This window comes from Chiloscyllium plagiosum, chromosome 1 (genome assembly GCF_004010195.1).
Source record: "Chiloscyllium plagiosum isolate BGI_BamShark_2017 chromosome 1, ASM401019v2, whole genome shotgun sequence".
NCBI lineage: Eukaryota > Metazoa > Chordata > Chondrichthyes > Orectolobiformes > Hemiscylliidae > Chiloscyllium > Chiloscyllium plagiosum.
Window position 1 is genome coordinate 139,169,750 of NC_057710.1, and position 18,593 is coordinate 139,188,342.

An 18,593-nucleotide genomic window follows, 5' to 3' on the forward strand; every position below is an offset into this window, starting at 1 on the left:
ATTCATAAAGCTAGAATACTTTAATCATCCAGTTACTATCATTTGTACTGCATCTCAAAAGTCAATTCCAGGTTTAAATTTAAAATGGAGAGTGTTCATTACAACAACACCTATTACATTTTCTTTATACAAAACTCCTGAATATATATGGCTGTCAGCTAGAGATTCATATTCAAGTACTTCATTACTTCAGTGCTTTCAAAAGTTTCCTTGTCCCCATTTGATTGTTCATTCATTGACAGATTTAAAACTGTTCTGTCTTTGTTGCAATTTCTTCTCTCCCACCTCATGCAGCTATCCCTGTCATCCCCTGGCTTGCAGTCTCCCTTCTCGTCCCCATCCCAAGGCAGCTATCCTGCCTCCACCATGCCTGTTGCACATCCTCACTTGCCTCCAATAAATCTTCTTGCTGTTCTCTCCACCTCCAAACCCCTTGCAACCTCCCAGTCTATTCCACCTACTCTTTGCAACCTCCATGTCCACCCCGACTTGCACTGTGGCTTTCCATTTCCATTCTTCCCACCCTGCTGTAAATCTTATCTCCCACACCCACTGTGCAGCCTATCTGACTCCCCTCATCTTCCTTGCAGCTGTGTTCTTTACCCCCATCAACCTGCAGCTGAAAAACAGCTAACTTACCATTAAAAAAAATCAACTCCAGGTTCTCTCTCTTGTTCTCAGTAAACAAAAAGGAAGCTCTCACACTTAGGCTCTGCTTAACCGCCTTGGACCCTGCTTTCAGACCTCCCAACTAATCCCCTCCCGAGCTTCGGTCCTGGGCTCTCATGCTATTCCTGGACCTTGACTCTAGGCAGGCACATCCCTGGCAACTCCCTCACTGCCAATACTTATTTACCTAGCTGTCTGCTAGTCCTCCAATCAGTGATTACTTCTTTCTCTCTAGTGAACGTATCGGCAGTTCAAGGAGGCAGCTTACTACCACCTTCTCCAGTGTAATTAGGGATGGGAATAAAAACTGGCCCAGCCAGCAACACACACATCCCATGAATTGGCTGGAGGCAGAGATCATAATCATAGCACAGGAGAGAAGCAACCTATAATTGGAGCAACTCCTGACCACATCCTTTCTGGGGGAGGGGGACACTTTTCTCTGATCAATTTACCCATGCATGAATTTCCCAGGGCATTATGGGGCACTCAGGGCAAATGTACCCACTGTACCCACGCATTTTCAGTGCTGTAGCCTGCCCATTGATAAACACAAAGTACATTAAGAATGTAGCAGCTGGGGGAACTGTCTAGTGTCACAATAGTTATAGAGTAAGGTTTTCTAGGTTCTTTTATTATTATTTCATGGGACAAGGGCTTTGCTGGCTGGACCACCATTAATTGCTCATGCTTAGTTATCCTTGAGAAGGTGGTGATAAGCCACCTTCTTGAACTGCTGCAGCCCTTGAGGAGTAGAGACTGTCACAACGTTCTGTTGCAGTGTGGAGACCTTAGTCCAGAAGATGGAAAGAAGGAGTCTCACTGGGCACAAACTGTGAAGGGGAAGTTAGCAATTAACCATTGAAACCAAGGCAGGGACAGTGAATCAGAAGATCTGTGACAGTGCCAGGACAAGTCAAAACCTCACTTGTGTGTTCAAGGCTATCTCTAACCCAACACACTACCATTCTCACATGCACCAAATGCTCAGCACTCCCCCAACAGGAATCAACAGATTAGATTAGATTAGATGCATGCTAACATTCAGATCATCCAACATGATAAAACAAAGAACGAGAGGCGCTGGGAATATGAAACCGACAAAAAAAACCAGAAATAGCTGGAGACACTCAGCAGGATTGGCAGTATCTGTTGAGAGAAAACAGAGTTAATGTTTTGAATAGAGCGACAATGTCAAGGTCAATAATATACATCACAAAAGAGATCAGGACAAAACCACTATATGTTTTTCCCAAATCGGAACAATAACCATTTATCACTATTCTCTGCTTTCTGTCCCTTAGCCAATTTTGTATTCATGCTGCCACTTTTCCTTCTATGGGAAATCTGCTAACAGGTCTATTGTTTAACAGTTCTACAAAAACCGTGTACTCATTGTTATGATCTTAGCTGATGGTAATAATGAAATCAGAGCGAAGTCTGGCTTGAGAGATCTTATGTTTATTTATTTTTGTTCCCTCTGGAAGTCAGTCACTGAATGCATTCACAAGAGACTGCCAATGTACCTTTAACAAAATAATATAAATGTATATTACAAAATAAAAGTGCCAATTATATTTCACTGTACAGAAACAATTGGAACAATCTCATTATGAGCACCAAGAAGAAAGGCTCATGCCTCCTCCCCAGCAGTAACCCCATAGACACTCAATCCTCAGTTAGAATCAGCCCTGTTTCCACATTAAATCTGCTTACTCAAATGGCACAACTGTAATCGGTTTCCTTTTGACAACGCATTGTGTATTCAATAAGCGCCATTTTCTTTGTAACATAAGAACAGGAGTAGGCTAATTATCCCACTGATCCTGCCCCACCATTCGATGATCATGCCAGATTGAAAACTTTAATGCCTTCCGCCACCCCATCACTCATTCATGCCATTGGTCATCAAAAATCTAACAATATCTATATTAAACAAGACTGGGCTTGTATAGTTCTCTGTGGTAGAGAATGCTAAGGTTTCTCAACCATCTGAGTTAAAAAAAATTCTTCTCATCACACACCCAAGTGACATACCTTTATTTTTAAACAGTGCACCTCTGGTTCTAGACTCTGCAGACAGAGAAAATATCTTACTTGCATCAACCCTATCTATCCCCTAAGTATTTTGTATGTTTAAGTGAGATCACCTCTCATTCTTCGATACTCTGGAGAATACAGGCCCACTTTACTCAATTTTTCTTCATAGGAACTTTTTTTTTGTTAATATCTCTCCCTGAGGCTCTTAAACATGCTGTTAACTCAGCTCAGAACTGTTATGTAAATTGAGTTCTTCAAACTTGTCTCCAACAGTGTTACCCTCTTTGACACCTTCAACCTTTTGGAGCTTTCTTTCTATTATCTCGAACCTCAAAACTTAATCCTGGCAGTCTGCAGACTGCTAATAGCAATACCTTTACTATTGTAGACCTCTTATTTCTGAAGTAACCCATTTCAGACTTCTCTCTCTCTCTCTTACTGGATGCGATAAAACATAATTCAACAAGCTCCTGAGTAATTATTTCCTCATATGGTTTGTAGGGTAACTTAGTCAAAATCATATGAATTCTTGTAAATGCTGTTTTGAATTCTCAGCTCAAAATTACTTTTTGACCTTTAAAGAATTAAGTCAGACTTTCACAAAACTGAAAACTAAAATTAACTTTCCTCCACTTTAGAATCCAAGTTCACGAATAACAACATATATATGAATCTTCATCACAACTGCACTACTCTTAACAAACCTTTCATTACTTCATCAAGAATCTCACTCAAGCCAGTCAAACACAATTTACCTTTAATGATTGGATGTTGATTTTCATAATTTTACAATTGCCAATGACTTTTGTTCCCAATTATTGTCCCTAGGTGTTTTTCCACCAACATTAGGCTGACTTGCCAATGGTTGTTGGGTACACTCCCTCCCTCTCTTTTTGAATAGGTGCACAACATTGCAGGTTCAGTGTCCTCTGGTAGCATCTCCACATTCAAGTAAGATTGGAACACGCTCAATAGATTCTCTGAAATTCCTGCTCTTACTTCTTTCGAACACAAGAAGTGTCCCACAACTGGATAATTTTTCTAATTTGAGGATTGCCAAACTTCCATCTACTGATATTTCCAATGTTGCTACCTCATCCTCCTTTACTTACACATTGGCAGTATCCTCTTTAGTGAAGATAAATGCAAAATACTAATTTAATGTTTGTCTGACAGTCCATTGAAATGAGCTTTGTTTAAATTCACTCTTGGAATGAGGGCATCAGCATTTATTTTCCATTTCTAGTTACATTCTTGAACTGTTGCAGTCCCTGTGCTGTAGGTAGACCTACAATGACATTACGGGGGGTGGGGGAAGGATTTCAGAATTTTGCCCAACATATATTTCCAAATCAGGATGATGAGGTGGAGGGGAATTTGAAGGTGGTGGTGTTCCCATTTATCTGCTGCTCTTGACATTCTGGATGGAAGTGCTTGTGGGTTTAGTAGGTGTGGTCTAAGGATCTTTGATGAATTCCTGAAGTGTATCTTGTAAATAGCACACATTGGTGTTGGAAGAGTGATTGCTTGTCAATGTGGTACCAATCAAGTGGGCTGCTTTGTCCTGGAGTCAAGCTTCTGGAGTGTTTTTGGAGCCACACCCATCGATGCGAGTGGTGATTCTTCATCACATTCCTGTTTTGTTCTTTGTTGATGGTGGATAGGCAATGGGGAGTCAGGAGATATGTTACTCACTGCAGGATTACTAACCTTTGATTGGATGATGTTTGTTCATCACAAGAACCTGTACATGGAGTATTTTATTGTGGAACGGGCGTAGCATTTTCAGTTACTACACAGTTAGGGTTAATTAGTAAACACTTCCTGTCTGCTGTAGGTGTATTGGGAGTATTTACAGATTGATAATAATACTGTTTGGTAACATTGTGGCACATCTTTCCTGGTCGTCAAGTCCTGAGCTCAGCAATGCTATTGCTAAACCACAAGACCTCCACTGAAGAGCTTAGCCATGTCCTCTGTCTCCTTTTTGGTCTTGATTCAGCCATTTCATTTCTTTATGATTTACCTATTCACAAAAGCCATTTTGAAATTGTGGTGGCTGGTTGCTGAATGCTATTGAGGGTTTCCTGGGATGGAGATGGTTCCTTGCTTTCACTTCAGGAGTAACCCCTGATGCCATGGTGGATGAATTGACCTGCCCCACCCACCCGGCATCTACAGAGATCAATTTCACAGAGTTAACACTTTCTTGTAATTGAATAGTGATCTCTTAAATCACACAGCTCTTCATTGTACTACTTATTTTCTGTTCAGATCTGTAAGAATTCTAGTTTTTGTTATTTGAATGAGCTGAGTGGCATGTACACCTAATTGCCTAGGGAGAGCCTTTGCACTTGTGATCATATTCTGCAATTCAAATGCTTTCGCATGAAAACTGAAATCAAATATAGTAATTCATGCAGTTATTAGCTGTCTAATTTTACAATGGCATATAGAATTTCCAACAGGTTGGACTAAATTCATGGAGACCTAGAAAACAGCTGATTCAAAGATCACTCAATCATCAGTGCCTCAGTCACTTCCACACTGATGCTCAGTTGTTATCACTTGCAACAATCACCACCAGTGAGGAAATATATGTGAGAAAGTAAATGTGTTTGTGACTGAGTGAATGAATTAGTACAGGGCACAGTGAGTCTGTATGCAATTGAGTGAGTTAGTATTTGGCAGAGTGAATTAGTGCATGACAGGGTGACTTAGTATGCAGCACAGTAAGTTGGTAAGTTACTGTGAGAGTTAATATGTGGCAGAATGGGCTAGTATATGGCATAGTGAGTTAGTACGTGACTGAATGAGTTACTGTATGGGCGAATGAATTAATACGTGGCTGATGGAGTTAATGTGTAACTGAGTGAGTTCATGTAGAGCAGAGTGAGTTAGTATGTGACTGGGTGAGTTAAGTTTTGAATGAGTGAGTTTGTAAGCAGAGTGAGTTAGTATGGCACAGAGTGAGGAGGTGACAGAGTAAGTGAGTATGTGACTAAGTTAGTATGCAGCAGAGTGAATTAGTATAGCGCAGAGTGAGTTAATATATGACAATGAGTGTGTATGTGACTGAGTGAGTTAGTTTGGCATGAGCGAATATGCAAGTGAGTGAGAGTGTGTAAGCACACATTCATAATATGTCCCCATACCCCTCTGTGCCCAACAAATCTGAAGGTAGTTTGTATATACAGTGTAAGCACTTGAACGCTCTGTGTGGCTGCTTCCTGCTTTGGGGCTTCTTCTGTGTCCTGAGTGGTCACTTGGATTGCAGAGTTATTTAATTGTCCCTCATGTTTGTTTTTAAAAATTCTTTCACAGGAAATGCTTGCCACTGGCTGCGCTTCTATTTATTAGACATTTTGAATTGCCCTTGAGATGACGATACTTCTTTGTTGAACCATTGTGGTCCATCTGGTATAGGTACAATCAAACCTATTAGGCAGGCTTCCCAGGATTTTGCTCGCATGACAGCGTAGGAATGCTGATATTATTCTATGGCAAGCTGTTGTGTGGCTTGGAGGGGAAATGCATGTGGTGGTGTGCATCTAATTCTACTGTTGTCCTTCTAGGTGGCAGAGTTTGTATATTTGGAAAGTACAGTTGAATGATCCTTGGTGAGTTGCTGCAGTGCAACATGAAGATAGTGCATCCTGCGGTCATTGAATAGCAGTGGTGGTAAGCCTGAAAGTTTACAGTGGCAGGCAGTGTGTCTGTCAAGCTTTCTCCTCATTGGTCCTGTATTTGATGAGTGTCATTAGAGTCACACATCTGAGAGGTTGCCAGTGGGACTAAACATTTGTTCAGTTTGTGATGGTGAACTGGTGTAACATGTTCCTCATATTGTGAAGCTGAACAAAGCAAGAAAGACGACAGCCTCATGAGAAGCCAGACAAATTGTCATATTTCCTTCACAAAGGAAACACTCTTCTTCTGTCAAGATCCCTTTCTGTGGGTTATCAGCATTTTCTTCGCAGAGAGAAACACGTGACTACAGTGTGATAGTCCTGGATAAAAGAGTAATACTCAAGTCATGAACAAAATGAAAAGCAACTAGAATACATATATCTATTTAGTGAATGCTTTAAAAAAACATTAAATAGCCTAAGATGGCTATTATAATTATGTGACTGAACTTATTGCAAGACATAAGAAGCTAGAGCATAAGTACACCATTTGGCGATTCAGTTGGCTCCACCATTCAATGAGACTGTGGCCGATTGATAATCCTGAACTCCACTTTTTTGCCTTTTCCTCATAGTCCTTGATACTGTTAATGATCAAACATTTGATTATCTCAGCTATCAATATATTTATCAGCCAGCCTCTACAGCCCTCTATGATAAAAAAATTCCATAGATGTGCATTTCTATCTCTGAGAGAAGACATTTCTCCTTAGTTCTGTCTTAAATGTTTGACCCCTTACTCTGAGATTACAGTCTTTGATCCCACAAGGGGAAACAACACTTTTGTACCTATCCTATCAAGTCCCCAAAGGAATTTTATATATTTCAAGAAGTTCTCATTTTACTCTTCTGAACCACAATGAATACAAGCCTAACCTAGTCAACCTTCCCTCATAAACAAACTCGGTCCGAAACCAAGACTAACCTACTGAATCTTCTCCCTTTCGCCTCCAATGTCAGTGTATCTTTCCCCAGATAAGGGGATCAAAACTGGTCACAGTATTCCAGGTGTGATCTGACAAGTGCCTTGAATAGTTTTAGCAAGACTTTCCATTGCTTTCACATCAAGGCCAACATTCCAAATCTTCCTGTACTCCAGCTACCTTTAGACTTTCTTCATTTAAATAATATTTCTGCCCTTCTTTCTTGCTGCCAAACCATATAACCTCACATTTTCCTACATTCTATTCCATCTGCCAATTTTTTGTCATTCACTGAACCTGTCTATATCTGTCTGTGGACCCTTTGTGTCAACCTCATTGCTTGCCTCTTCACATATTTTGTACATTGACTTTCCTCATCCAAGTCATTAATATATATTGTAAACATATCTGTCCTTAGTACTGACCCTTGTGGCATCCCACTAGTTATAGATTGCCATCCTGAAAATGCCCTTGTTTTCCCAATCCACTGACTTCTACAGTTTAGCCAATCCTCTAATTATTCTAATATACTAGTCCAACACCATGGGCTCTTAACTTCTTGTGTAGCCTAACATTTAGTAACTTAATAAACAGCTTTTGAAAATCCAATGTATTATATCTACAGGTTTTCGTTTATCTGTCCTGTGTGTTACCACCTCAAAGAATTTTAAGAAATTTGTCAGGTATGATTTATGAAGCCATGTAAACTCTGTTTGATTATATTTCTAAACATTCTTCTATTAAATCCTTTATAATAGACTCTAACACTTGCCAGCAATAATTTTTCAGAAAATTCTCAGAGGTTAATGTCAGCCAGACAACATCATTCCATGTATCTCCTGGATGTGGAAAGCTAATACAGAATACTGAATGGATTCACAAAATCTTCACATTTGCCTGTATCTGTGTTTTTGTTTTTGCTGCTGTTACCTATTATTTACTTATCTATGCTACTTAACTTAATACACATGGCAATAAATTCAATTCAATTCTATTCAACTAATGTGTAATAACGTGCCACGTAGACAATATCTCCAAAAAAAATATAATCACAAGTTACACCCATCCTACAAAAAGATGAGTGAATGATTTTCTACTTTGCTCCTGAAGTGGACAATAGACATCTGGTTTTCTGCAATACAAACCTTTACCTCAGTGGTAACTGCCTCTCAAACTCTCGAAGGCTTGATCACATGACTCCCACAATATTGAGTCCAATTGCCTTTTTAGCCATACAAATTTGAAACAATAGTCAATTCATGTGTCAGAATCTCTCTATACAAAATCCACAGACAATATCATCGTCCTAAACTCCAAGCTATAAAGTAAATGGCTCTAGCCTGTAAAAGCAGCCAACTACCTGCATTTGTGCTTTCTGTCATGAAACCATTGAAGCAGAAATTAGATTTCATCAAAATTTTCTCAGACGAGTCTCAAAGAGAAATAGCTGGCCAGCCAATCAACTAACTTTAAAAAGGAACTTCAGACAGCTAGCTGTGGTTTTGGACTACATCTTAAAAACAAGGATATTAGTTAACTGTGTTACTAACTGAATGAACGATTGATCTTTTTCAATTTTTTCTCTACTTGTATGTTTGTAAGTGTGTGTGTGTGTTGTGAAGTGTTCCCTCACATCTAAGAGTGTGTGAACAAAAATCTACTTCTAGTTTATTATCATCAGTGTTGTTGGGGTCACCAAAAAATCACCAACACTGTGTAAAAAAAAAGGAAAGATTAAATCACAATCTGCAAAAAAAAAGAGTTGTTGGCAATAGCAAGATCTGAATGGAAATACATTTCCAAAAATAAATTTAAGTACACAGCAGGATTTGGAATGCCATCGTCCCAACAAGTAAAATAGTCCTTTTGGTCCAACTCATCCATGCTGACCAGATATCCTAAATTAATCTAGTCCCATTTGTCAGCATTTAGCCCATGTACCTCTAAACCCTTCCTATCATATACCTTTAAAATGTTGTAACTGTACCAGCTTCCATCACTTCCTCTGGAAGCTAATTCCATACACACACCAGTGTCTGCGTGAAAAAGTTGCACCTCAAGTCCCATTTACATCTTTTCCCTCTCACCTTAAACTTATGCCCTCTAGTTTTAGACTCCCCCACCCTGGGAAAAAGACTTAGTCTATTTACCCTTTCTATGTCCCTCATGATTTTATAAAACTTCTATAAGGTCACCCCTCAGCCCTCAACGCTCCAGGGAAAACAGCCCCAACCTATTCAGCTTCTCCATATATCTCAAATCTTCCAACCCTGACAACATCCTTGTAAATCCTCTCTGAATCCTTTCAAGTTTCACAACATCCTTCCTCTAGCAGACCAGACGTGAATGCAGTATTCCAAAAGAGGCCTAACCAATGTCCTGTACAGCTGCAACATGACCTCCAAACTAAGGTACTCAATGCATTGTCCAATAAAGGCAAGCATACTAAACGCCTTCTTCACTAACCTGACAGAACAGTATTAGACACTTCCTGATTGGATGTTAAATGAATGAGTAAACATTTTCTTCAAGCTTCAAATCCATTCTAAAATATCAGCCAGAGAAAAAGCTCTGTGTTGAGCAAAGTGATCAGACCTTTCATTAAAGACAGCTTATCTAAATAAATAATTAGTTTTACCTGCTCCCATTATAAGTCCTGGTGCTGAATCTTTGGTGTGAACAGTGCCAGATACATATGGGTTGTCCGCCCAACGAAGGTGCAGATGAACAGAGCATTCAGGCTACGGTAAAGACAAGCAACAAATTTATATTGCATGATGAATATTTGATGATTTTCATTTCATTCATTACTCTGTATAAAAAAACCTGTACATCTAAGGTTTCTAAGATTGTTTCCAAATGACAAAATAAACAAATAAATAATACCATTTGGGATGATTTAACAGTAAGGTTTTCTCTCATTTAGGCTAGCAATTTCCAGAATATTCTACTGTATTCAATGTTGGGCAATGCAACTCAGGAAGGATACACTGGCCTTGCGAGGGTTATAATGCAGATTCACCAAAATGAAAACAAGCAGAGTTTTAGGAGGTCAAGTTGAATAAATTTGGAATATATCACCAGGTACAAAAGATTTTCGAAGATCTCATCAAGGTGTAGGTTTAGTGACAAAAGTTGAATAGAAACAGCTTTAACAAACAGAAGTCTCAGCTAAGGACTACTACCCATTTGGTCTACAGATAGAGGAGTTCACTCCTATTTTTAGAAAGATGGTCTGCGACGACCACAATACAAATAAAACTCGCACACAGCAAGGTACACAATGCAATATCAAATTATAAAGTCAGTCATTTTGTATTGCAAAACAACCAAATGATCTGCTGTTTTGGAGATTACAACACAATACATAAGGTTTCTAATTCCTGACACTCAGTCACACAGTATAATAATACAATATGGTGCCAAATGCATGCCCTTGTAGTAAGATCTTTAATTTCCAGTGGTTACCACAAAGATAGTGCAAATATGTACATACTTTTAAAGCAAAAAATCCTTATTTGGAATTATTAACATCAAATGTTTAAGTTATTCATATAGGTACAACTGTGGTGCTAACGAAAACTCAACTGATTGTAAAATATTCTGTTTCTGAGATAATTCTTTTCTGTATTATTCATATTAGTAAACTCATCAGATTAATGAAGGATGTGATGAGTGGAATTTGATGTTGGAATTTGAATTCAATTTTAAAAATCTGGAACTAAAAGCCTAATGATGACCATTGCTCATTATTAGGAAAATACATCTGGTTCCCTAATGTCCTTCCTTTAGGTGAGGAAACTGCCCACTGTACCCCAGCTCTGATCTCCATGTGACTCCAAGCCACAACAATGTGGATGACTCTCAACTGTCCTCTGAAATAGTCTGGCAAGAAATTCAGTACCAGAAAGTCAGAAAAGGAGAATTAAACCAGACAGATTACCTGGCAGCAACGTAGACACCCAAAATGCCAATGGTAAACATGGTCTTGTCAATCCTGTAACATCCTCCTAACTAACATTTGGGGGCTAGTGCCAAAATTGGGAGAGTTGTCTCACAGGCCAGTCAAGCAACAGCCTGACACAGTCATACTGACGGAATCATATCTTACAGACAATGTCTCATACACCTCTAACACCATCCCTGGGCATGCGCCATCTTGCCAGCAGGACAGACCCAGCACATGTGGTAGTACAGTGGTATATGGGAGGGAGTTGCCCTGGGAGTGCTCCACATTGACTCCAGACCCCATGAAGTCTTATGGCATCAGGTGAAACATGGGCAGGGAAACTTCCTTCTGATTACTGCATACTGATCCTCCCTCGGCTGATAAGTCATTACTCCTCTTAGTTGAACAACACTTGGAGGAAGCACTGAAGGTGGCATGGGTGCAGAAAATAGGGATTTCAATGTTCACCACCATGAGTGGCTTGACAGCAGCACTATTATTCGAGCCGGTCGGGCTCTAAAGGGCATAGTTACTAAACTGTTTATACAAAAGATGTGAGGGAACAAGGGGGACAAACACATTGACCTCATCCTTACCAATCTGTAGCTCCAGAGTAATCTGTCCATGACATGATTGGTAAGAGTGATCACTGCACAGTCCTTGTGGACATGAATAATTTCCACTGTGTTTTGTGGCGCTATCACCATGTTAAAAAGGGACAGACTTCGAACAGATGTAGCAATTCAAGATTGGGCATCCTTGAGGCACTGTGGGCCATCAACTGCAGCAGAATTGTGCTCCAGTACAATCTGCAACCTCATGCCCTGCTATATCCCCTGCTTAATCATTACCATCAAGTCAGGTGGTCAACTGTGGCTCAATGGAGACTGCAGGACAGCATGCCAGGAGCAGCACCAGGCATACCTGAAAATGAAATGTCAACGTGGTGAAGCTACCAAACAGGACTATGTGCACGCCAAACAGATAAGTAGCAAGTTATGTCTTAAGGAAAAATAAAAGCAATATAAGAAGAAAAAGTTGTTTAAATGGGCTAGGAAAACAAACTATAACACAGAGTGTTAGAAAAATAGAAGCAGATATTTAAGGAGTTCTTTCAAACTGTCAACAAGAATATATTCCACTGACAAAAGAAAGACAATATGGTAAGGACACAGCATCCATGGCTAACTAAGAAAGTTAAGGGTAGTATCAAATCAAAATAAAAAAATAGAAAGTACTAAGGAAATTGGTGATAATTCAGAAGACTTAGAAATCAGTGAAGAATGATTTAAAAAGTGAGAATGAATAGTATGAAAGAAATCTAGATTAAAAACAGTGGGAGTTTCTACAAGTAATTAAAAAGGAAGAGAGTAGCTAAAGTGTGCACTGGTGCTTGAGAATGGGGAATTAATTATGGGAAACAAGGAAATGGCAGAAATGTTGAATAAGTATTTTGCCAATTATCAAGAATCCATTATGAAAGATGTGATTGCTAAGCTTTATGATCTTGCAATGGAATATTCACTGAAAGGATTTTTGCAAGTGGAGCAAAAATGTGTAATTTGAATAATGTATGGTTATTAGAGTCAGCAATCAGACTACAGTATGCCTCAGATTGAGAGCTTCACATTGTGGGGAGGGGGGAAGAGCCAACTTTTGAGATTGGCAGATGCTGTGAAGAGCAGTTACATTATTCAGGTGAAAAATTGTGAGAACTGCAACCTCAGTTTGCAGTAAAGTCACAAAAATATCAGTTATAATTTCCCCTACTGTTCCCAGAACTCCCAAATATCTGTTGTACAAACAAAAGGGCAAGCCGGTGGTTCATACATCTACTGTCGCCATTATGACTGCTACTTCTCTCTATGGGTGGGGAATGAGGTCAAAGGCCTGTTTCCAAACACTATTAGTCTGTATTCCTCAGTTCCTTACTGATGAAGTTCCCCCACACTCAAACTCTGCCTTCATACCCACTTCAGAGCTTAGATGGTGCTGAATTGAAGTACAGTCGGTTCTGATATAACGTGACAGTTCTATTCTCGTGCGATCTCGCGTCATAAGTAAATCACACAATAGCTGCACCATTCAAACTAAGGGAGCTGGAATCACATTTTAGCTAATGCAGATAAGGAAAGTTTGCATTCTACAAAAAACAGTCAAAATCCTTCAATCATGTTAAAGCCGATTCACTTTGAATAAACAGACTTTATAGCAGAATCGACTGTATCTTAAAAATCCCGGTCGTTATTTTGACATTTTTGATCACAGTCTACCATGTTATTATACTATTGATTCTAATCACTCTCATCTTGGGAAACAATTTAGGGGTGGCACGGTGGCACAAGGGGCGGCACGGTGGCTCAGTGGTTAGCACTGCTGCCTCACAGTGCCAGAGACCCGGGTTCAATTCCCGCCTCGGGCAACTGTCTGTGTGGAGTTTGCACATTCTCCCCATGTCTGTGTGGGTTTCCTCCGGATGCTCCGGTTTCCTCCCACAGTTCAAAGATGTGCAGGTTAGGTGAATTGGCCATGCTAAATTGCCCATAGTGTTAGGTGAAGGGTAAATGTAGGGGAATGGGTCTGGGTGGGTTGCTCTTCGGAGGGTTGGTGTGGACCTGTTGGGCCGAAGGGCCTGTTTCCACACTGTAAGTAATCTCATCTCATCTAAAAAAAAGATGTAATCTAATCTAATTTAATTTCAGAAACAGCTATTGCTGATTTTTTCAATCCATGAAATATAGGATGTTGTTAAACTAGAAAGAGTACAGAAAAAATTTACAAGGCTGTTGCCATGATTGGAAGTGTGACGTTATAGATATTTATAAAATCATGAGGGACATAGATAAGTTGAATAGCAAAGATCCATTTCCAAGGCAAGGGTAGTCCAAAACTAGAGGCATAGGTTTAAGGTGAGAGGGATAACAGGGACCTGAGGAGCAACTTTTTCATATAGAAGGTGGTGGTGTATGAAATGAGCTGCCAGAGGAGGTGGTAAAGGTGGGTATAATTACAACATTTAAAAGACATTTGGACAGTACGTGGATAGGATGAGGATATGGGTCAAGTGCAGGCAAATGGGTCTTGTTCAGTTTAGGATACCTGGTCGGCATGGACAAGTTAGACCAAAGGGTCTATTTCTGGGCTTTTTGACTGTATGATTCTATGTTCTTCCTCTTACTATTTCAGAAATCCTATAGTATTAGATTTATCATAATCGATATTCTAACTGATGCTGAGGGATACTATCAGTGATTACTAATTGTCTTGAAAAGGAATCCTTGAGGAGAAAGTGAGGTCTGCAGATGCTGGAGATCAGAGCTGGAAATGTGTTGCTGGAAAAGCGCAGCAGGTCAGGCAGCATCCAGGGAACAGGAGAATCGATGTTTCGGGCATAAGCCCTTCTTCAGGAATCTGTCCGTGTTGATTCGGTCGCCTGAGATAGAAATAGAAAGGTCAAGGAAGGGGAGGGAGGAATCTGAGACTGTCCAGGTGAATTTGAGGTCGAGGTGGAAGGTGTTGGTGAAGTGGATGAACTGTTCAACTTCCTCGTGGGAGCACGAGGCAGCGCCGATACAGTCATCGATGTAGCGGAGGAAAAGGTGGGGGGTGGGGCCAGTGTAGTTGCGGAAGATGGATTGTTCCACATATCCTACGAAGAGGCAGGCATAGCTGGGGCCCATGCGGGTGCCCATGGCTACTCCTTTCGTTTGGAGGGCTGAAGAAGGGCTTATGCCCGAAACGTCGATTCTCCTGTTCCCTGGATGCTGCCTGACCTGCTGCGCTTTTCCAGCAACACATTTCCAGCTTTGAAAAGGAATCCTTCAACCAAAAACATTTGTGAACCACTGTACTAATACTTGATATACAAACAGGAATCTACTGATACCTGTGGGGCTGTAGAATCAAAGGAGATCTGTGAATAATGTCTCTAGCAGGAAAGGGAAGGAGCGAAAAAAATCACAAGGGAAGAAAAAAGAAGAAAGAAAATGAAGAAACTGCCCACCCTCTGCATATAAATTAACAGTACTTAATGTTAGGAAACGTTTGGTTACAGAACTGCCAATCAAATTGCAGTATCCCCCCGATACTTGCCTCACTCGACAACTCCACAAAGAAATCCTGGATTGGCAAAAACAACCCCTCTGTTGTTTGAGACAGAATAAATAATTCGTTGTGGGTAAGATTTTTAAAAATGCTTTTTCAAAATGAAATAGCACTTGTAAAGAGCTCTGAACTGTTGGAGATTAAATAAGCTACTAATGAAGTTTATAAATCAACTATCAATCTATGTTTAATGAAGTTAATAAGAGATCTCTTGAATTAGGAACATAAAAACAAGAATAAACCATTTGGTTCTTTGAGCCTGCTCCACCAATCAATAAAATTATTTGATCTGGTTGCAACCTCAGCCACACTTTCCTGCCTGCATGCCAGAGCCCTTAAGTCCCTCATCTATCAAATATCCATCTAAATCAGTCCTGAATAAACTTAAAGACCTATTTCCACTACCTTCTGAAGAACAGAATTCCCCACTCCAATGGACCTTTGAGAGAAAAAGTTTTTTTTTCCAGATTAATGAGAAAATGGTTTTAAAATTATGTCCTACTTGTCCTACGAAGAATGAAACCAAAGGCAAAAAACAGGCCACTGGGTTCACACTCAGCCTGACTTTTATTCCAACAAGATAAAAAAGTTTCCTCCCACAGTCCAAAGATGTGCAAGTTAGGTGGATTGGACATGCTAAATTGTCAATAGTGTCCAGGGAAATGTAGGTTAGCCATGGGAAACGCAGGGTTACATGGACAGGTAGAGGGATGGGTCTAGGTGGAATGATCTTCAGAGGGTAAGTGTGGACTTGCTAGGCTGAATGGCCTGTTTCACACTGTCGGGATTCTATTCTATTCTAATAAGGGAAGAAATGAGGCAGCTGAACCTGTACCATCTCCCCCTTCATTTCCTGTCCATCATGGACAGAGAGTGGAATATTCCAGCTTTTAGTTAAAGAGTGAGGAGGAAAGAGGGAATATTATTACAACAAAGCACCCCCACTATCTCCAATGAGAAAGTCCACCAGAATAATTGTCTACCAGGCACTTAAGTAGTCACCCGGGATGCGGGGGCTTCTCAGTGTATCAATTCCTGGGGCGGAAATGGCACACACTACCAGAGGAGCAGAGCTGCTCCAGAAGCTGTTGGCTGCACAGCAATCCCACCTTCCAGGAGCAGCAGGAAGATCAGTAACTCTCACTCAGGAAACAGGCAGGGGTGTGGTGACAGGAGGGTCAGACAAAATGACAGAGGTGAGCCTTTCAGCAGACACCCCTAGTTCTGGAGAAACATCAGACCGGACTCCAAAGTAATTACTCTGATTCTCTTTCCAAAAATGCTGCGAGACTTAGAACATAGAACAATACAGCACAGAACAGGCCCTTCGGCCCACGATGTTGTGCCGAACATTTGTCCTAGCTTAAGCACCCATCCATGTACCTATCCAATTGCCGCCAATGATTCTGACTCTGCCACTCCCCCAGGCAGCGCATTCCATGTCCCCACCACTCTCTGGGTAAAGAACCTACCCCTGACATCCCCCCTATACCTTCCACCCTTCACCTTAAATTTATGTCCCCTTGTAACACTCTGCTGTACCCAGGGAAAAACTTGTTGAGTTTCTCCAGCATTTTCTGTGTTTGTGTCCGTTTTCCAGAATCTGCAATACTTTGTTTGTATTTGAGTGACCAATTCAAACTTGACTATATACACCTGCAATCAGTTAATGGAAAAATACATCTAAAATAAGCCTGAAACCCACTCACCAACTGTATTTCTTCTAAAAGAAACCATATAGGCCCATATAGAAACACTTAGAAATAAAGCACCTTTAAAAGTGGATTCATTTTGGTTTTGCATGCATCATGCTGTGGCAAAACAGCAATGGAGAATTACTAAGTGCTTTCACTTTGAACTCAGTGGCAACATCAAGCTGTTTTGTGACCAGGTGAAGCATGAATCAAAAATAATTCAGAGGGTTTTCAGCAACAGGCCGAAACCTTTAACTCATCCTATTGCACTAGGGGACTCTGTCATCTCATATACTACACAAGTCCAATTGCAAATAACCTCAAAATTAAAAGAAAATACAAAAGTGTGATATTTCTCTTTTTGAAATATTGGTATTATGAAATGTAAAATAATTTACAACACAAGTTGTAGTCCTTTGGCCAGAAAGCTCAATTTAAAACAAATACAAGAACAGTAATACGTTTGTGAACATACATTATTGATGAATAAAGCACTTCACAAGTGTAATTATACCTTCAACATGTCAGTTTTCAAAATACATCCCACCATCTAATATCAATAAATATGCCACTCCTCATTAATTATTACTTATGCTTAACAACGTCATCACCTCAGAAGATCTCCCACCCACAGTTTCTAACCTCATAGTCCGGGAACCCCGCACTGCCCGGTTCTACCTCCTTCCCACAAGCCTGACCACCCTGTCCCCCTGTCATTTCTACCTACCTCGACTGTCCTATCCCCCCTAGTCCAGGAACTCCCCACATACATTCGAGACACCACCCATGCCCTCCACTTTCTCCAAGACTTCCCCGGCCCCCAACGCCTCATCTTGACCATGGATATCCAATTCCTCTACACCTCCATCCACCATGACCAGAGCCTCCAAGCCCTCCCTTTCATCCTCTCCCGACGTCCCCAACAGTACCCTTCCACCGACACTCTCATTCGTTTGGCCAAACTGATCCTCACCCTTAACAATTTCTCCTTCGAATCCTCCCACTTCATCCAGACCAAAGGGGTAGCCATGGGCACACGTTTGGGCCCCAGCTATGCCTGTCTCTTTGTTGGCTACGTAGAACAGTCGATCTTCCGTAATTACACCGGCACCACTCCCCACCTCTTCCTCCGCTACATTGATGACTGCATTGGCACCACCTCGTGCTCCCGCGAGGAGGTTGAGCAATTAATCAACTTCAGCAACACATTCCACCCTGACCTTAAATTCACCTGGACCATCTCTGACACCTCCCTCCCCTTCCAGGACCTCTCCATCTCCATTAGTGACGACCGACTTGACACTGACATCTTCTACAAACCCACCGACTCCCACAGCTACCTGGATTACACCCCTTCCCACCCTACCTCTTGCAAAAATGCCATCCCATATTCCCAATTCCTCCGCCTCTGCCGTATCTGCTCCCAGGAGGAGCAGTTCCACCATAGAACACACCAGATGGCCTCCTTCTTCAGAGACCGCAATTTCCCTTCCCACGTGGTTAAAGATGCCCACCAACGCATCTC

At 40.8% G+C, this 18,593-nt stretch overlaps 1 protein-coding gene across 4 annotated transcripts in view; it reads right to left on the minus strand.

Annotated features, from left to right (window-relative positions):
• sorcs2 (sortilin-related VPS10 domain containing receptor 2) overlaps positions 1-18,593 on the minus strand; it is a 608,959-nt gene that overhangs the window by 91,623 nt on the left and 498,743 nt on the right. For all 4 annotated transcript variants that reach the window (XM_043698411.1, XM_043698404.1, XM_043698394.1 and 1 more), the window contains one exon: positions 9,960-10,062. In XM_043698411.1, coding sequence (XP_043554346.1) covers positions 9,960-10,062 — 103 coding nt within the window. The remainder of the gene's footprint in view (positions 1-9,959; positions 10,063-18,593) is intronic.